This window comes from Lathamus discolor, chromosome 3 (genome assembly GCF_037157495.1).
Source record: "Lathamus discolor isolate bLatDis1 chromosome 3, bLatDis1.hap1, whole genome shotgun sequence".
Taxonomy (NCBI): domain Eukaryota; kingdom Metazoa; phylum Chordata; class Aves; order Psittaciformes; family Psittacidae; genus Lathamus; species Lathamus discolor.
The window spans coordinates 19,584,431-19,603,810 of NC_088886.1; the positions used below are offsets into that span (position 1 = coordinate 19,584,431).

A 19,380-nucleotide genomic window follows, 5' to 3' on the forward strand; every position below is an offset into this window, starting at 1 on the left:
GAAAAATCAGATTCCTTGTCTTGCTCAGCTGTTATTCCACTTTATCCCTTGATGCTGGTATGTAAAAATGAAGGTGCATTTCCTTCTGTGTATACATGCTACAACACTAATGTCACTTTAGTCTAACACACTAGCAGCTTTTAAATATGGCATTCATTGCATGATAACATGTTAGCATTTTCGTCAAGATGGGATTTACTGTGAAATCAAATAAAGCTTACCTTAACATCTGAACAGCTAAAACTAGTCTAGACTAAATGTGAGAACTTCAATCATCTGCCTTAAGACTCCTGTGGACGGTGACACTTTATCACATTAGAATTAGAGTTTTCAATTACAAAGGAAAGTTGTGAATGATGTGCAACACGAGAAAGGACTCAATACTATGTGGTGGCAGAGCTCATGCAGATTGGCTATCATAAATGTCTATCAGCAGTGTAGTGAAAATGCATGTGAAGAATCAGTACTTTTCTGCACCCGTATATCCTCCTTTAACAGATATCTTCTTGAGAAAGCTGCAGAACCCTGAGAATATTTACTGTGACTTTTGAGAAGCAGCAGAAAGCAGCCTGACCTTCAGAGCTCGATGCTCTGGCCAAACCCTGCTGCTCCGTAATGCTCTGGCAGCACCCAACTGGGCCTGTCTTTTTGGTATGAATACACTCTACCCCTTGCTCAGAGAACAGTGGTTCTACTTCACCCCTCAAAGATTCCATTGTAAAAGATAAAAAATGTGTTGCTTGAGTACTACTGTATTGCAGCACCCTGAGATTGCCATCTGCCTCCTTGTGTTGCCTTCTTTATAGAGATGCACCATTTTAATAAAAAAGAAGTCAGAAAAAAATATTCACTGCACCCTGCATTATTTCAGTCAGCGTTCCCACTGCAGAAAGTTTCACAACCACTATTTTACACCATGTTCTTGGTATTCTCTGATGACCAAGAAGGAACAGTATAATGAAGAAAGTCTCGCCTACACACTTCAAGTAAGAATCTGGCGGACATCTTTTTTAAGAGACTGACAAATAATTGCTCTATGGAAGATGATGAGAAGCTCTACAATTACGTGTATTTTGATCTTTACTGATACCTGACATCTGCAGGAAATTACAGCTGTGCTGTACCTGCTGTAAGCTTATCCCTTTTCTATGCTGTTATTAACTTGTTTTGCTTTTTGAACTTGCAGCATTTCCTACTCCAGCCACCAAAATGGAAGAAAACGCCAACACCAGCTTCGAAGAAGATTTTGAAGGACAGGCAACACACACAGGCAAGGAAATTGTCTGCATTTTGGCTTTTTCTTTTTTTTTCTTTTTTTTCCTAAGAATAAGCTAAACTGTCCCTGTTCACTGGGAAAGCCCAGAATTCAAGTAGATGCAATCGGTTTGCCAATTAAAAAATTATTTATTTTTCAAAAATCCCAACTGTCCTGTATTCTTAGTTTTACTGTAAGTCCTTATGAATGTTAGGCTATACACTGTCTATAGAGAAATGCAAATATACTTCTACACAACACTAGCTTTGACCAAGATGTCAGTTTCAACAGGTTTCAAAATCCCCATCTCCATTTACTCATACAATTCACCAAAACCCTTTTACAGGATCCTGATAGGAACCAGACCACTAAAGTGATCCTGGTTAGAAAAAAACACTTTTTCTTTCTTTTGGAGGCTAACATAACACATTGGTCCCAAAACTTCGGTTTTCAACACTTCTGGAGAGCATTTTGGAAAGAAGAGGGGCAGACAGATAAACTGCGGCACAGAATGACAAGCCAGTAAAGACAGAGACTTCTTAAGACAGCTTCTTGTTACAGCCAGTTTTTCATCTTACTTCCTATCTCTCAGGGCCCAAAGGTGTGATTAATGACTGGAGGAAGTTTAAATTAGAAAGTGAAGACCGAGACTCCTTATCCTTAAGCAAGAAAGAAATTCTTAGACAAATGTCTTCACCACACAGATCTTTCAGTAAAGATGACAAAGACACCAGAGAGAGATTCTGCCGTAAGGTAAGGCAAGGAAAGCAAAACAAATTGATTTTGATTCTGTATAAGACATACTGGTTGAAAATCCTGAATTTGCCAGACTCAGTTCCTTTGCAACTTAGCAGAGCTCACATAATATACATAGACAGAACAAATGCACGTGCAACCATCTACATAGCCCTCTCTCAAGCAAAGTCTAACTTCAGTAAAGTAAGCAGTAAATTTCACAACAACACATCATGCAACACAGAGTTTGACCTTTCTTTCTCTGTTCCTTGCCTTCATTCTCTATCCCTGGTTAAGGCAATGGAAATTTTTTTAACATGTTCAAAAACCTACTGGTCAGACTAGAGCTCTGAGCCTGAATGTTACTCATTACTATTTACCAGTTCTGAAAGGGTGTAATCCAACCCCCCCAAAAACCACAGGAATTAAACTTTGACTCCACTACAGTCACTGGCAAAATTCCCACCAACTATGGAAGTTTTTGCCAAATATGTAACAGTCTTCAATACCATCAAGTTAACATGCAAATGTTGAGACAGCATCTTCACCTGTCTCTTGAAGAGACCTTCCAGAGTCATTGTGGGAAGTGACTGACTTTGGCTAAGTTTTCAATGTGATGTTCTTTAGACAACAACTTAGTCTCTTCCTGTTTCAGCACCAACAGATTACTACTTCTTAATGCAAAATTCTCAAAATATTCACAGATGAGCATGCAGGAGTATGAATTAATTCATGATGAGCAAGAAGATGAAAATTGCCTACAAAAGTACCGCAAACGCTGCATGCAGGATATGCACCAGCGGCTGAGTTTTGGGCCAAAATATGGTTATCTATGTGAGCTGCAGAACGGGGAACAGTTCCTGGAAGCCATCGAGAAAGAACGTAAAACCACTACAGTCATCGTCCACATTTACGAAGATGGCATCAAGGGCTGTGATGCTCTCAACAACAGCTTGATCTGCCTGGCAGCCGAGTATGCTACCGTGAAGTTCTGCAAGATCAAGGCCTCCAACACAGGGGCTGGAGACCGCTTCTCGAATGAAGTGCTTCCCACTCTACTTGTCTATAAGGGTGGGGAACTTCTGAGCAATTTCATTAGCATTTCTGAACAATTCAATGAGGAGTTTTTTGCTGTGGATGTGGAGGCTTTTCTAAATGAGTATGGGCTGCTACCTGAAAGGGAGCTTCCAGCACTGGGAAATGGCAACACGGATGAGCAAGAAGTTGAGTAATTAGAGAACCATAGTCCTGTCTACCTCTCCTTTTCAGTATGTTGTATATCAGCCTCAGTAACACCCATCTCATTTAGAGAAGGCTCTCTTCACTAATTTATTTTTAAGATACACATATGTATAAAAAATGCTTAACTGTTAGGATGTGAATTTTACTTAAAACACATACAACTGGTAGTCCTGTACATAATTATTTCTACTCCAGCCACAAGTAATAGGAAGAACAGGAGACAACAGCGGTGATCCCTAAGAAACTAAGGGGAAATACAAATAAATTAAAAAAAATAGTGAGGGCCCATGCCTGTCTCCAGAAAGCACAACAATTTCATTTCAACAGGAAAAGGACTGATCCATCCCTCTGTATATACAAAAAAAAAAAGTCTCTGTGCTCTGGAATTACTGCAAGTCCTGCCTCGTAACATTCACTTCTACCAACTTTGATAGGAACAAGACCTTATCCAGCAGTTTTAAGGACAAACATATAGCCCAAAGTCCTTGCACTCCTAAATGGCTTAGGTATCTAGGACATTATTTTCCTCTTCTGCATTTAATTTTCAGTATTCATAAAGATACAGAAGTTAGCTCAGCAATTCTGTAAGTCTGTCATCCAAACAGCTAACACAGACACATTATCAGTCAATTTCAGTCCATTGTTGCTCCATATTTTGAACAGTAATATTTAAGATGTCTGTAAGTTACTGAAAAAGTATATTGTGCTATGTAATAACTCTGAATAAAGCTTAACAGCTCTCAAAACCTGCCCTTGGAAGTGTGAAATATATTGGTAGTACATAACCTTAATATGTGAAATGTTAGTAAGCATTCATTAGACATTCATTAAACTCAAAGTTGTCAGTTTTGCTAAAGGGGGAAGCTGCTGACAACTACAATTTAACAATCTGAGAGGAAGACATAGGGTAAAATCACTATAAACCTTCCTTTCCTTCTGTACATCCAAAAAATCCACCTCCTTCAGTTCCTGATATGAGACAGCAAAACATCAGAAACATTTCAATGACCTCTTTTGCACACTGGCAAAATTGAAGGCTGAATTTTATTCTGATGATAGAAGTGTCTGTATCTTACCCTGAGGACAGAAAAATCTGTACCTGAACCAGACACAGTTCTGCTGATAACATTTGAGATTATCAAAACGTTAAACATAGTACTCCCGTGGCTCACCAGGTTTTATTTCATTTGATAGTTTCACATTTTGCTCACTTTGGAGTGGAAGTTTTCAATTTTCCTTCAGCTCAGGATCCCACTGTGGAAATGTGAAACGCTGCACATGGATCTGTAAGAATTCAGAACTGAGCAGGCAGGGCCACAGAACCACTGCCGCAGTGACATAGCGCACACACTCAAAGCAGGTTCTTACCTCTTCTTTAAATGCATTTTTTTCTCTATTTTTCATTCACACAAAAATTTCAAAGGGGTACCTGAAGGTTACACTACCTTCCAACAGATCTGCACAACAAAGTAATTCTACTCAAAACATTTGGCAGACATCACACTGCGACACATCACTGAAGGAGTCACAAGATGCCCTTTCAAACAAACCTATTTGAGCATAACTTATGCTTTGTTTTAAATAGTAAAATAAATAAAAAATAAATAAATAAAAAGAAAGCAAAAATAAAGAAAAGGAAAAAAACCTGTCCCGTTTTAGGGACTATCAAAATGTTGCTGAGCTTCTACTTTTAATTTCTAAAATAGCTTCTAAAGTGATGAAATGCGAAGGTCGGAAACACTCGAGCCGCTGGGCTGCTTCTGGTGCCCAGGCAGCGAATGTCAGCCGCGGCCTGCAAGGGAGCAGGGTAACGGTGCAGGCTCCGCAAATCCCGCAGGCAGCGGCCGGCCCAGGGGCTATAAACAGGGCGGTGCGAGCGGTACCTGCTCGGAGAACGCTCGCTGGGGATGTGCTGCCCCCCAGCGACCTACGTGCGGTGCTGCAGCCCGACAACGCGACACGCCGGGCTTCCGGCAACCGAGCGCCGCCGCCGCCGCCCGGGAGCTCTGCGCGCCGGTACTCGCGGTGCTGCCGCCTCGTGGCCGAAGGGTGGTGCTGCAGCGCCGGCTAGGGCCTCTCCTGCGCATGCGCGGTCCTGGGAGCGCGGTGCGGCGGCGGAAGAGAGCTGGGGTTACCGGGGGGGTGTGCAGATGCGGGTGTTGCCCGCTGGCTCCCGGGGGTGGCGGGACGGGGAGCCCCAAACCGCCCGGTCTGCTGGGGGGCCGGTCGGGGCAGCCTCGGGTCATTCCACAGGAGCTGACGGAAGGGAATCGGGAAGGGGGCGGACAGACCCCAGGCGCAGATACCGTGCAGCTCCCCGGCTCGCCAGAGGTGCCCCTGAGCCCCCGCCGGCCCCACTCTCCCCGTGCAGCAGACCCATCGCCGTCCCTGAAAGCCTGGCCCTTAGCCCCAAGTCACCTCCAAGCGCTGTGTTGCAGGCGGCAAGCTGGTCCTCGAATGCGCTTGGTTCTCCCTTATCACGTGTGCCATTTGCAGGGAGAAGTGGCATCTCCAGAAGCCTGTGCGGGAGGAAGGTCTCCAGCCAGGGGTGACCTACATTAATAACGGTTGCTGCTGTTTCTTTCCCTCTCCCGGACGCCGTGCTGTGGATGTGGTTGTTGCTGCCCTCGGGATGCCGTTGGCTGTACCCACCTTGCAGCAGTAGGTCTGCATTGGAGGCCTCTCCCCTTCAGTTGCAATGCTGCCTGGGGCAACTCCCTGGCATGTAGTACTTGATTCCGCTCAGTATCTAGACCCTGTAATCTACTACTGTTGTCACAGTATTAGATTGGTTTTTATTAGAATAAATTTCCTTTGGGGCTTGTAGTCTGGGACTAAGAGTGGATCCAGCCACAGCTAAATTCCCCTCTGAGAAGGAGTTTAGAAAGCAAAGAGGTCCTCTCTGAACCTCATGATTCAACAGGAGGGTCACCCTGGCAGTTCTACCTAACCCTGTCCTCTGTGTAGTAAATAATTAGGTGAGCTTTGCTGTCTGTCGATCATACTAAACCACTGTCACAATTACCATCACATTTATTTCAGTGAGGTACATTGTTACTTCTCTCTTGTGAGCCTAGTGCTTGATTGTTCCATGACACCCATCAGAGTGGATCTTCAGAGACAATGTACTTAGGAGCAGAACTCATCAGCAACAAGACTTTTCACTGCTTTAAGACGTTTGGTTTTAGATGTGACGGTGTAAGCATCTCATGATGTTCAATACCCCTCAGCCCAGGTTTGCCTGAAGGTTTGCCTGCTGGTCATTAGCATACTTGCGTAAGGGACCAGCCCCATGTCTGGAGGCTCCCAACTCTGTCTCCAGATAAATATAGATAATGTATAAAAAACACATATTCCCTAAATATATGTGTGTGTAAATAGATACCTAAGAACAGCTTTTAAAACTCAACACCTACCACCACCCACCCCAGTATCTCTCTACTGAAGATATAAAAGCACTTGCAAAAGCTGCCCCATTCATAGAATCATAGAATAGTTAGGGTTGGAAAGGACCTCAAGATCATCTAGTTCCAAACCCCCTGCCATGGGCAGGGACACCTCACACTAAACCGTCCCACACAAGGCTTCATCCAGCCTGGCCTTGAACACTGCCAGGGATGGAGCACGCACAACCTCCCTGGGCAACTGATTCCAGTGTCTCACCACCCTAACAGGAAAGAATTTCCGCCTTATATCCAATCTAAACTTCCCCTGTTTAAGTTTGAACCCATTACCCCTTGTCCTGTCACTACAGTCCCTGACGAAGAGTCCCTCCCCAGCATCCCTATAGGCCCCCTTCAGGTACTGGAAGTCTGCTATGAGGTCCCCACTCAGCCTTCTCTTCTCCAGGCTGAACAGCCCCAGCTTCCTCAGCCTGTCTTCATACGGGAGGTGCTCCAGTCCCCTGATCATCCTCGTGGCCCTTCTCTGGATTTGTTCCAGCAGTTCCATGTCCTTTTTATGTTGAGGACACCAGAACTGCACACAATGCTCCAGGTGAGGTCTCACAAGAGCAGAGTAGAGGGGTAGGATCACCTCCTTCGACCTGCTGGTCACGCTCCTTTTGATGCAGCCCAGGATACGGTTGGCTTTCTGGGCTGTGAGAGCACACTGCAGCCGGCTCATGTTCATTTTCTCATCGACCAGCACCCCCAAGTCTTGCTCCGCAGGGCTGCTCTGAATCTATTCTTTGCTCAACCTGTAGCTGTGCCTGGGTTTGCTCTGACCCAGGTGTAGGACCTTGCACTTGTCGTGGTTGAACTTCATAAAGTTGGCATCAGCCCACCTCACAAGCGTGTCAAGGTCCCTCTGGATGGCATCCCTTTCCTCCAGCGTATCAACCGGACCACACAGCTTGGTGTCATCAGCAAACTTGCTGAGGGCGCACTCAATCCCACTGTCCATGTCAGCGATGAAGATATTAAACAAGACCGGTCCCAACACCGATCCCTGAGGGACACCACTCGTTCCTTTCTCTTCCCCCTGCACTTTGGGGCCAGTTCCCATGAACAAGGACTTCACCTATTGCAGCATGAAAATACCTCAAAGCCTCACATTCTGGGTCTGGAACAGGGGAGCGGAAACAAACAAGCAAACAAACAAACAGACAAAAAAAAAAAGGGAAAAAAAAATTACAGTTTGGCTGGGGAAGCCTCTATTTGGGGCTCCCGGGAAAGCCAAATCTGTCTGGATTTGTGCAGCTGGAAAGCAGAAAAGAAAACCCATTCATGCCATACACATGGCTTAGATTTTCTTTCTTTTTTTTTTCTCTACAAATTTATCACTTCAGTATCCACCTGTGGAAAAGGAAAATGGCATCTGTCAGATGCCGTATCCTGTCAGATCTGTCTCCAAATATCAGAGTGAATGAAAAGAATCCTCAATGAAAACTGTGCAACAGTGTGCCAATGAGGTTTTAATCACTAAACAAATACTTGGTAATGGTGCATGAAATGCCAAGGGGCACTTCATGATACTTGATGGTTTGTGTTTGAATTCTGATGAGGTCAAAGAAATGTACTGCAGCTCCACTAAGGACAGTTTCTGCAGCAACACTGAGCAACTTGGACTCTGTATCACCTGAGTTTAGGGGAAGCTGGGGACTGCTTTAGACTGTTCCAGCTGATTACAAACAGATGCTGTGATGTAAGAACCTGCTTTAGAGACTGGTGAGCTGAAGCATGACAAGTTAAACCAACGCCATAGTAAACCACAGCCAGAAATAAACCCAGACTAGAAAGCAAGTTATGTTTAGGTTGCATAAACAAATTTTAGAAACCTGGACTCTCAATCTGCCTGTATTCTATTTTCTGAATCACACTTCTTTTTACACCGTCAGGCTTCTTCAATGACAATATTTGCAGCAGTGATTTGGAGTGGTGTGAATTCACTCCCCCAGAATTAAGGGCAAGAAGTGAGTTCCTCAGAGGTTCAATGCCTCGTGGTGAGCTACATGACTTCAGCCCTCTTTTCACATGCTTTGTGTGGCCTTTTGGGGTATACTGTGAGAAGAGCTTCTGCTATTCTCTTTCTGTTTGATCTTACTTGGTTACTAGAAAGACTCAGATTATTAACTGTTTGAGGGTGGCATTTCTAACTGTTCTCATTTGTTTTGAATTGTGTTATTTGAAAATACATCTTCAGGTGCTTATACATCACTTCATTCGTGTTTTCTGCTTCAGAAAACTGGTTTGCTTTTAGATAAAGCTAAACCTACTTTAGCTAGAATGTAGGTTCACCACAACAACTTGCCAGTGTTGTTGAATGTCTCAGATCTCCCTGTTCCATTGCAGCTCTCAGACTTGCTATGATGACTAAGCCCTGTCATTGTCTGACAGTCCATTTCTAGAAAACTATTATAAAGTCCTAGAAAAAGAAATATTGTCGTTCTGTGTTTGTTTTTTAACTGAAAACCAGCTCAAAGCTAGCCAGTGTTGGGAGTAATGTAGTACTATTGATGTAGTAAAGATACCATGTTTCATTCATTTCCTATTAAATTGTTGAAGAGTGGTTCAGAAAGGATATTACTTATATCCTTGTTATATACTTATTATATATAGGGATATATTGTGAGAGCTAATGTATCTTTGGTTTTAAACAGTTTCTGCCACTTGTTACTTTTTACAGTAATTTTGAGTGCCATCTCGTATTTATCTAGAATGCTATGAAAGCAGAGATAATGCTTTTACCCAGGAACTGTATGTATGATTAACTCTGGGAATCAATAGTAAATTAACATCTTGTGCCAGTTTTGTTAGTCTTCTGTCAAGCGGTTATATGAGAACATGCTTCCCTCTAGTGGTGGAGAGAAGTAAGACTAGGCTGAGACCCTGCAAGAGCTGTTGAAACCTTTCAAAGCAATGTGCAGTATTTAAACACTGAAAAATCAGCTGCATAAATCAGCACCTTTTCTGAGCTGTGCTTAAGGGTCAGTGAGCCAACAGAATTAATGAAATAAAAAATATTCTAAATACAAGTGATTATTTTATGCAAATAATGAAAATTTTTCTAAAGTATCCAAGTGAAATGTTTCAATATTCGCAGTAATTTCACTAAAGTGTTCTTTGTTGTAAAGCAAAGGGAAAGGCTGGTAAGAATAAATGCCGATTAACCTATTCCAGAAAGCAAACAAGTATCCTACACCAGTGTTATAATCAGGCTTTAGACTGGAAAAAAAAGAAATTTAACCAAATTCTAGCAAATACATTTATAAAAGCTTCCTTTGAAAAATGTCACACTGTGAGATTAATATCTTAATTTAGAATAATTTTAACTCAGTGTAGCTCAGAGTTCAGCTAGTTTACACTAGAATGTGTCTTACTTTACTTGGTATTTTTTAATATCTCTTCATAATCAAGGAGGCATTAGAAAAACTCCAAGATTACTGACATGCTAGTCTGCCACTGATGATACTTTTGGCTTCCACAGCACACAGAATTCCCTTTTGGTTATTCCAAAATGTTTTCAGGCTTAACCAAGTCAGAGAAATTAATTGCTGAGCTGCTGGGAAGCTGTGTACTACTCACCCCTGCAGCAGGGCCATGCCAGCATAGAGACAGGAGCTGTGTCTAGAGACCTTTTACAAATTGTGGGGTGGAGGGGTAGGGGTGGTTCTTTTATGCACAGCTGAGCACTAGCTAGTGTGTAAAGGAAAGGGCACAGATGGAGCATTGCTGATGCATGAAGTGATTGCAGGGGACCACATAAGCGGTCACATGAGTAATTTCCATTTACAGGCCTGGCAGCTTGTTTGCTGTACTAGGTGTCTGCCTTTTCGAGAGGTCTACAGGCTGTTAGTTCAGTGCAAGTTTTCTACGCAGTGCTGAATCCCGCTAAGCCAGCCCTCCCTAAAGAGAATCCACAAAGAAATCATGGGCCATCTGCACACAGCAGAGCAGATAAAACTGCAGCCTTTCAAAAGAGCTGGTCGGGCAATCCTTGCAAGGGAGGTTTTGCTTTGAACCTGGAGGGAATCTCATGACACGCTGTGCTTTTCAGCTCTGTGATGTGCGATGGAGGGCACTAACCACAGGGAGGCAGGGCAGGCAACCCTGAGTTATCGGGGAAATTACTCAAAATGTCAAGTATTTCTGGACTTTACACATATTAAAAATGCAAAAGGCTTCCTCTGTCCCTATTAATGGCATAATCTGCTTGTGCATGTAAGAAAGACACAGAAAAAGTGGTTAGATGTCCACTGAAACAGTGAGAGGTCGGGTGGGGTTGCTTGATTTTTTTAAAGCATAGCTGAAGAGTAGCTGGTGTGCAGAGGAAATGACACAGATGAAGCAACGGTGATGTGCACTGTGGATTTTAGGAGACCACATAAGCAGCCCTATTTAGTAATTTCCATGCCCTGACCTTCAAAAGGCATTTAAAATTTTTACCAGCCTCCTTTTCTCTAGGTTGAACAAATCCAGTTCTCAGCATTTCCTCACATGGCAGCTTTCCAGCCCTTTGATCATATTTGCGGCTCTTCTCTGGATTCTCTCCAGCCTGTCCACATCTGTCTTGCATAGAGGGTACCAAAATCGAGCACAGTGTTCCAGCTGACAAGAGCTGAGTGGAGTGGGACAATGACATCTTTCTCTCTGCTGGTGATGCTGTTGCTGATATGACACAGCATCCTGACAGCTTTCTTTGCTCCAGCAGCACACTGTTCACTCATCTTGAGCTCGTTGTCCACCAGGACACCCAGGTCCCTTCCTACACAGCTGCTCCCCAGCCGAGTAGACCCCAGCCTGTGCTGCTCTCTTTGGTTGTTTTTACCTGGGTACAAGACCTTACACTTGGCCTTGTTGAACTTCATACAGTTCTCATTAGCCCACTCCTCCAGCCTCTACAGGTCTTTCTGCAGGGTGGCTCTCCCTTCTGAAGTGTCCACTTCCCCACTCACTTTGATATCATCAGCAAACTTCATCCAGGTACTCTTGATCCCATCTTCCAGATCACTTACTGAAATATTTAACAGCATTGGACCCCATATTGATCCCTGGGGTACCCCATTAGTGATGGGCTGGAAAAGGAGCAATTCACCACCGCCCTCCATGTGCAACCAGTCAGCCAGTTGCCCACTCACCACACTGACCACTTGTGTAGATCGTAACACCTGGATTCCCATGGTCTGGGGCTTAACTGTGCTGGTAAAGACAGAGGTGAAGAAAGTGTTGAGAACCTCGGCCTTTTCAGCATTGTTGGTAAATAGTTCCCCTCTCTTGCTTAATGGTGGGCTGATATTTTCTTTCTGTTTCTCTTTGTTGTTTATGTACCTGAAGAGCCCTTTCTTATGTTTTTTTACATCTCTGGTCAATTTCAATTTGAGCTGGGCTTTTGCTTTTCTAACTCCATCTCTGCAAGCCCTGGTAATGCCCTTATAGTTCAAAATGGGTATTCATCTACTTTTCCATCTCTGGTGCACTTCCCTTTTGGTTTTGAGTAGACTCAGAAGCTCACAGTTAAGCCAAAGGGGTCTCTTGCTCTGCCTATTTACCTCTCCTATGAATACAGGCTGAGAGAGCTGGGCTTGTTCAGCCTGGAGAAGGCTCAGAGGAGACATTATAATGGTTTTCCAATACCTAAACGTGGTCTACAAGAAATCTGGAGAGGGACGTTTTACAAGGGCATGTAGGGACAGGACTAGGGAGAATGGCTTTAAGCTTAAAGAAAGGAGATTTAGATTACATGTTAGGAAGAGATTCTTCACTGTGAAGGTGAAGAGTGTTCATAGAATCAGCTAGGTTGGAACATACATACAGACCTCCTGTGTGTGCTTCCCGTGCTATAATCCTTGCTTAGTTTGGCATTCCTATGGAGGAGGCTACGCGTCATGCTTTTCCCCATCAGTGGTGTAGTAGGGAAGTAGGAGTCTATGTGATCCATTCACCCCTGCACATCACAGTGCCCCGACTTTCTCAAAGAAAGAAAGACACAGTAAACAAGGAAAGAAACTTCACAGGTGATTTCACTTTCCATCCCCCTACTCTCAGAGCAGCTCGGCTTTAGAAGAACAATTTACTCAAGTTCTGAGTTCCTGTTTTCTGCTCTGTTGGCCCTCTGAGGGGCCACGACATAATACAACTGTCATTTATGCTCATTTCCTGCTTATGGTACTAGGACCATTCAGGTTCAATATTCACATTTGCCTAAAGTCATTACTGCATCTGCTAAGTAGTGAATAATGAGGTTGCCAATAGAGCAGCACTTTACTCATTTCATGCAGAAAATCTGCACTGACACTTAGCTGGGAGTCTATTTTGAATTTTTCTGACTATTGATCTACATTCTGAAGTGCACCTCAGACCTTCTGTCTCTTGACCTGATCATAATTTTTAGTCCTTCATTTACCAGGAATTAAAGGATCATTTCCAGTAAACCCAAGTATACCCCTGGAATGCTGCCTAATTTGCTGGAAAATACTGTAACTGCTGTTTTCAGAAAGACATTTAGACTTACATCCTTAAAACAGAGGCTTAGGGCCAAATACTGACTTCATTTGAACCACGCTAAGTCTAATGTAATTATTCTGCTTGTAGAGAACCCTTCTCTCATCCTCTCTCTAATTGGGATTTGCAGAATATATGTCAGGACTAGTAATAATTTCGCATTAAACCATCTCCAGGCAATGGTCAGTGAGTGGCAAATCTGACATGATTTCCCTACACTGGTCAATGAAAAGACAGCTACATCAAGTAAGTTATTGCTTGGCCTCTGGTATCAAATGTCTCAAGATCTGTGCTGTATAGCATTTCTCAGAAACTAGAGAAATATTATCTGGTGCCTACTTAACTCCATTTTTAACAAAGAGGCTCTTTCCTCCAGAATCTTGTTTCCAAGCAAGAAACTCTGTCTGCTTGGAGAATGCGGGGAAAAGGGAGAGATCTGGTCAGGATATTACAAAGCACTGCACCTGAGCTGAGCTGTGATGACTTAGCCTAGATCCTTAGCCATATTTGCAAGTATGAAGTAAATGACATTGAGTGCGAAGGGAAATAGGTTTCCAGTACAGAGGGCACTGAGAAGTCAATGCACACATTAGAATTCAAAGCACTCCTGTGTGTCTTCTGTCCTCTGGAGACCAGGCCACAGATGGTTTGCATGATGCACCTCAGCCTTTTGATTATGAACTTGGAGCTGCCAGCTGATGCTCCATTTCCCACTGCTGCTTGCAGAGATCAGGCTGGTGGAGATCAGACACTATTACAATGTTAAATTGCCTGATATGCCTCCACCACATGCCTGCTCTTTAAAAAATACCCTCAAAACCTCTGATGTAAAAGCATCACCACATATTCCTTGGGCTAAATCATTGCAGTTAGTGGCCATGGGTAAGGGAGAGCAACCACGATGGTTTTGTTTTCTTTGTCACAAACACCATTCTAATTACATCTCATGTGGCCAAGCAGCACCTAGAATATTGACTTTTAACAAACATATCACTTGAGAGTTTATAACTAATGCTTGTACGTCCATTTTGGCTTGCTTTCTGGCTTTTAGGTCTAGAATTTGCTGTGACAATGTTTACAACTTTTGCTCTAAATCCATGAAAGCTTGAGAAGTATAGAAATGTGTCACCCACCCCTAGAAATCTGGAGGCCTCTGGAACCAGGAGATCAGCAGTTTAAATTCACATCACTGCCCAAGGATGAAATAGTCATCATAATTTAGAAAAATACAGCTTGCAGAATCGATGCTGAAATTTAGTCTCCTTCATAGCAGGAGGAAGAAATTTGGTTGGAAGAGAAAGAAATGGAGTGGCAAGAATAAAACAAAGGAAAACAAACTATTTATGTATGACATGGTAATGGGCTAAGGGAAAGCCTTGCTTTAGGAAAGGAACTATGCTGAAGGGGGAAGAAGTACCCAGGGGGAAGAGCTTTTCTTGTGCCCATCCATCATAAGAACCAACCTAGCCAAAATCCAGTCTCTCTCCTGTAGTCCGGGCAACAGCATAGAGGTAGAAGGATGAAGCTGCCTTAAATCAAGTTCTGTTGCAGCTTATCCCAACTTAGTATAGGAATGAAACTAGTAAGTTGCAATCTTTGCATGTATACAGACAAAGCAGGCTGCCAGCAAGCAGATTTATGAGTCGAAAAGCATTTTGAACAACACTGACAAGAAGTGGCAGAAAAATCCTTGTTCTCCTTCTATAGGCAATAGAATGGGCCTGTAAACAAAGCCTCTTACTTCCTCTGCATGCCTCACACCAGACCTGAACAGCATCGGTCTGGCCAGATGCTAATATTAGTCCAAAAACCCCAGAGTGCCTTGCAGGGAGTTCTAACTACTGTCTGCTCACTTGGTAGGGATGGGAGATTGTAACCTGTCCAAAAAAAATAATTATATTCTTTTGATTTGGTTCAAGCTTTAAGAGGAATTTTTGAAAGTGGAGAAAAAAAACTGCTTGGCTGGAGCTGCATAAGGGAGGAGGCTATTCCAGGGAAGTACAAAGACAGCAACTGAACTTCAGCTTTTGCTTTTATCAGACAATGGGACTGAGAGACAGGCATCTAATGTTCACAAACCAACCAACTAATCTTGTTGTGCTTTCTTTGTTACAAATTTCTGATCATTTTCAGATCTGCTGTTTTAAGGGCAGCACTCTGTGGGGATCTGTGTACAAAATGTCTTTTCAATCCTGGTTATCTAAAGCCTGTTCTCTATACAATCATAGCGCTTGCACTTGCTTTCTTTGTAATCCTCATCTCAGCCCTGCCTCTGGAATGCATACCTAATGCATTGAAATGAAAAGTTATAAAGAGGTAGGAATCATTTCTAATCAGGCTGTTACAGTATTGTGGTGTGGAATCCAAGAAGATTAAGACAATGCTGCTACAGCCTACACTTGCTGTAGACAGCAAAGTTTAAACCAAATTAGACAGGCAGTCTGAATGAACTGAGCCACATAAACACATTGTGTCCTTTGTTGGTTTTTTAGAAAAAAGTAAAATCTAGGCAATTGTGGGATTGGTTCAAAACTAAATAGCTGCATCTGGCAATTAGAAGAATTAGAGGAACGTTGAAAGGCCTAAAAGAAAGCCAGTTTCATGGTCATATTCTTTACTGCTTTCATTCTGTTGCTGTTACAGAGATGGGAGTACAGTTGTGCTTAGTGCTTTTTTACCAGCTCAGATCCAGCTGGGAAAATGCAATCAGTGCTTCCATCAATAAGAGGTAAAGTTTCTAGTTTTGATACACATCCTGTTTGTAAAACACTGAAGCTCTAAAATTCTACCTCTCTGAGGTATTTTCTGCTTTTCAGGTGAATTACACTGAAGAGTTCTGATATCCTTCTGAAGGCTTCCTGCAGGAAACATGACATTTCAAACCTTTATGTTACCTGAACCTTGAGCACATCTTGTCTGCTATTGAAATATATGACCCAAAAGTGCTTCCTTCTGAATTAGGCACTCGTCATACATTTTAACCTACTTTGAGAAAATTATGCAAGCATCTGAGTTGCCTGCATGAGTTATCTTTTATTCATTAGAATCCTAAATGTTATTGACATGCATTCTTAATTATTCCCTGCTGAAAACAGTAGTGTTCTTGAACAAGTATTATGCATTTGTTATGCGCTGCTGCTGGCGTAGTTAATAATGTATATAATAATAAAATAAGAAACTATCAGAGCAGAATAAGAGAACTTATTGATATGATTCAATTTAAGAAAACTGTTACTTCTGGCATTCGCAGCCTATGAACAACATTGAATACTTCAAGCATACAGAATCTTTACTATAGAATCATAGAATCATAGAATGGTTAGGGTTGGAAAGGACCTCAAGATCATCTAGTTCCAACCCCCCTGCCATGGACAGGGACACCTCTCACTAAACCATCCAACACAAGGCTTCGTCCAACCTGGCCTTGAACACCGCCAGCGATGGAGCACTCACAACCTCCCTGGGCAACCGATTCCAGTGTCTCACCACCCTAACAGGAAAGAGTTTCCTCCCTATATCCAATCTAAACTTCCCCTGTTTAAGTTTGAACCCATTACCCCTTGACCTGTCACTACAGTCCCTGACGAAGAGTCCCTCCCCAGCATCCCTATAGGCCCCCTTCAGGTACTGGAAGGCTGCTATGAGGTCCCCACGCAGCCTTCTCTTCTCCAGGCTGAAAAGCCCCAACTTCCTCAGCCTGTCTTCATATGGGAGGTGCTCCAGTCCCCTGATCATCCTCGTGGCCCTCCTCTGGACTTGTTCCAGCAGTTCCATGTCCTTTTTATGCTGAGGACACCAGAACTGCACACAATGCTCCAGGTGAGGTCTCACAAGAGCAGAGTAGAGGGGCAGGATCACGTCTTTCGACCTGCTGGTCACGCTCCTTTTGATGCAGCCCAGGATACGGTTGGCTTTCTGGGCTGCGAGCGCACACTGCAGCCGGCTCATGTTCATTTTCTCATCAACCAGCACCCCCAAGTCCTTCTCTGCAGGGCTGTTCTGAATCTCTTCTCTGCCCAACCTGTAGCTGTGCCTGGGATTGCTCCGACCCAGGTGTAGGACCCTGCACTTGTCGTGGTTGAACTTCATAAGGTTGGCATCAGCCCACCTCACAAGCGTGTCAAGGTCCCTCTGGATGGCATCCCTTCCCTCCAGCGTATCAACCGGACCACACAGCTTGGTGTCATCGGCAAACTTGCTGAGGGCACACTCAATCCCACTGTCCATGTCAGCGATGAAGATGTTAAACGAGACCGGTCCCAACACCGATCCCTGAGGGACACCACTCATTACCGGTCTCCAGCTGGACATAGAGCCCTTGACCACAACTCTTTGTGTGCAGCCATCCAGCCAGTTCTTTATCCACCGAGTGGTCCATCCATCAAATTGATGTCTCTCCAATTTAGAGAGAAGGATGTCGTGTGGGACAGTGTCAAACGCTTTGCACAAGTCCAGGTAGATGACGTCAACTGCTTTAAGAGAAGCTGGTAAGACATCACCTGCTATCCCCACATTCGTAGCCTCTAAAATCACTTACTGTACAAATCCTTTACTTAATAGAACTCATGTTGCCAAAAGTTTTCAAAAGCAGACTTCGGACACATTTCTGGAGTTAATGCTTGTTTATTCAAGCAGAAAATCACAACCCTTAAAAATCATATTTTTGCTCCAATGTTTTCCCTGTTTTTCCTCTTTTTCACTCCCCCTCTGCAAACATCACATGCTTTTCACTTGCTGTTCTCTGTATGGGAAACCACAAGGTTTCTAAAAATTCAAAAGTTGGTTCTGAAAAAATGTACAATATTCAAGGTCAGTCTCTGGTAGGAAATGTAGAAGCAGTAAAAATTACAGGCTTTTGTTGAGTTGTACTTTTTTGTGCAGCTGCATCATACCCCTTTGACTCACCACATAGAGTGTGAGTGATTTGCCAGTGTGTCCAGATCTTTTTTCTTAGTCATTTCCAGCTGGCTGCAATTCCTTATATACATGGCTTTGCATGCTGTGCAATTAAATATCATCCAGTTCCTATTCTGTCACCCCCAAGATCTTTTATTTCATCCTGTAGGTTATTTCAGCCCTCTCTGATATTGATAACATGGCCCATAACATGGCCCTTCTTTGACAAATAATACCTCCTGCATCTTTTTAATGGCAATGGCAAAATTAATTGTTAAAGGGAGTGGCAGTCCCAATTTCTGACCATGAAAAGATCAGTTAGGAACCTATTTTCAGTCCTCTCTTTTTGGCAAAAAATATCAGTTCTTTAGTTTAATCAGATCCCTTCTGGTTTATACTTACTGCACTAAACATTTTCCTCAGATTCAAAAACTTAGAGTGCTATTTAAACACAGCAGGTCTGAGCTACCTGGAATTCTGTATCAAAGAAGATGCCGGGATGATCTGAATGATGTGCTGCGTGTAATCTGATATAGGATATTATCTCAGTGTCCATTCATCACATTGTCTTCAGTATTTCTTTTCTTTAAAATGTATCCTAAAGTCTCAAAGCCTGTTGAAGATAGACTACCAGGCTCACAGTTGCTTAGTTTGCTTTTCTGACTGTTATTCTCCAGCCATGTGCAGTTTATCTGTCAACAGCTCCCTGTAGCATTTCTTTCTGTAAATAAGAATCATACCGTCATAGGGTAATTTGGGTTGGATAAGACCTCCAGAGATCATCTAGTCTAATTCCAAGCACAAAGCACATCTAATGAGGTCAGGTTGTGGCAGCACATGTCTAGTTGAGTTTTAAACATCTCCAAGGAGGCAGGGAGATTCCACAACCTCCTGGGCAGCCTGTCCCAGCATTTGACTACTTTAATGGTAAAAATATTTTCTTTGTATGTAATCATTTTCCCATGTTGCATCTTATGTTTGCTGCCTATCATCTTACCATTGGGTACCTCCATAGAGAACCTGGTTCCATCTCGTCTTTACCTCCAATCAATTAGCTGTAGACTCTCTGCAAGTGTTTTCTAGGCTGAACAGGCCCACTTCTCTCTGCGTCTCCTCTTACATCATGTTCTCCAGTCCCCCAACCATCTTGGTGGCCAACCACTGGACTCAATCAAGTATGTCAATGTCTTTCTTGTACTGGAGAGCCCAATACAGGACATTATATCCCAGAGAGGTCTCACAAGTGCCAAATAGAGGGAACGATCCTTCCCTTGACCTTCTGGCTACACTAATACAGCCCAGGTTGAAGCC

At 43.2% G+C, this 19,380-nt stretch overlaps 1 protein-coding gene across 1 annotated transcript; it reads left to right on the top strand.

Annotated features, from left to right (window-relative positions):
* The first annotated feature begins 1,209 nt into the window (after positions 1 to 1,209).
* PDC (phosducin) lies at positions 1,210 to 3,222 on the top strand. The gene is made up of 3 exons (XM_065672594.1): positions 1,210 to 1,270; positions 1,848 to 2,008; positions 2,695 to 3,222. The coding sequence occupies exons 1-3, from the start codon at positions 1,210 to 1,212 to the stop codon at positions 3,220 to 3,222; spliced, it is 750 nt and encodes a 249-aa protein (XP_065528666.1).
* Positions 3,223 to 19,380: the final 16,158 nt, after the last annotated feature.

What these genes read in the sequence shown, in the direction of transcription:
- PDC (XM_065672594.1), top strand. Translation starts at nt 1,210, where the DNA reads ATGGAAGAAAACGCCAACACCAGCTTCGAAGAAGATTTTGAAGGACAG. An exon ending in AGGACAGGCAACACACACAG is followed by an intron (nt 1,271 to 1,847) that starts GCAAGGAAATTG and finishes CCTATCTCTCAG; the next exon opens with GGCCCAAAGGTGTGATTAAT. An exon ending in GAGAGAGATTCTGCCGTAAG is followed by an intron (nt 2,009 to 2,694) that starts GTAAGGCAAGGA and finishes AAATATTCACAG; the next exon opens with ATGAGCATGCAGGAGTATGA.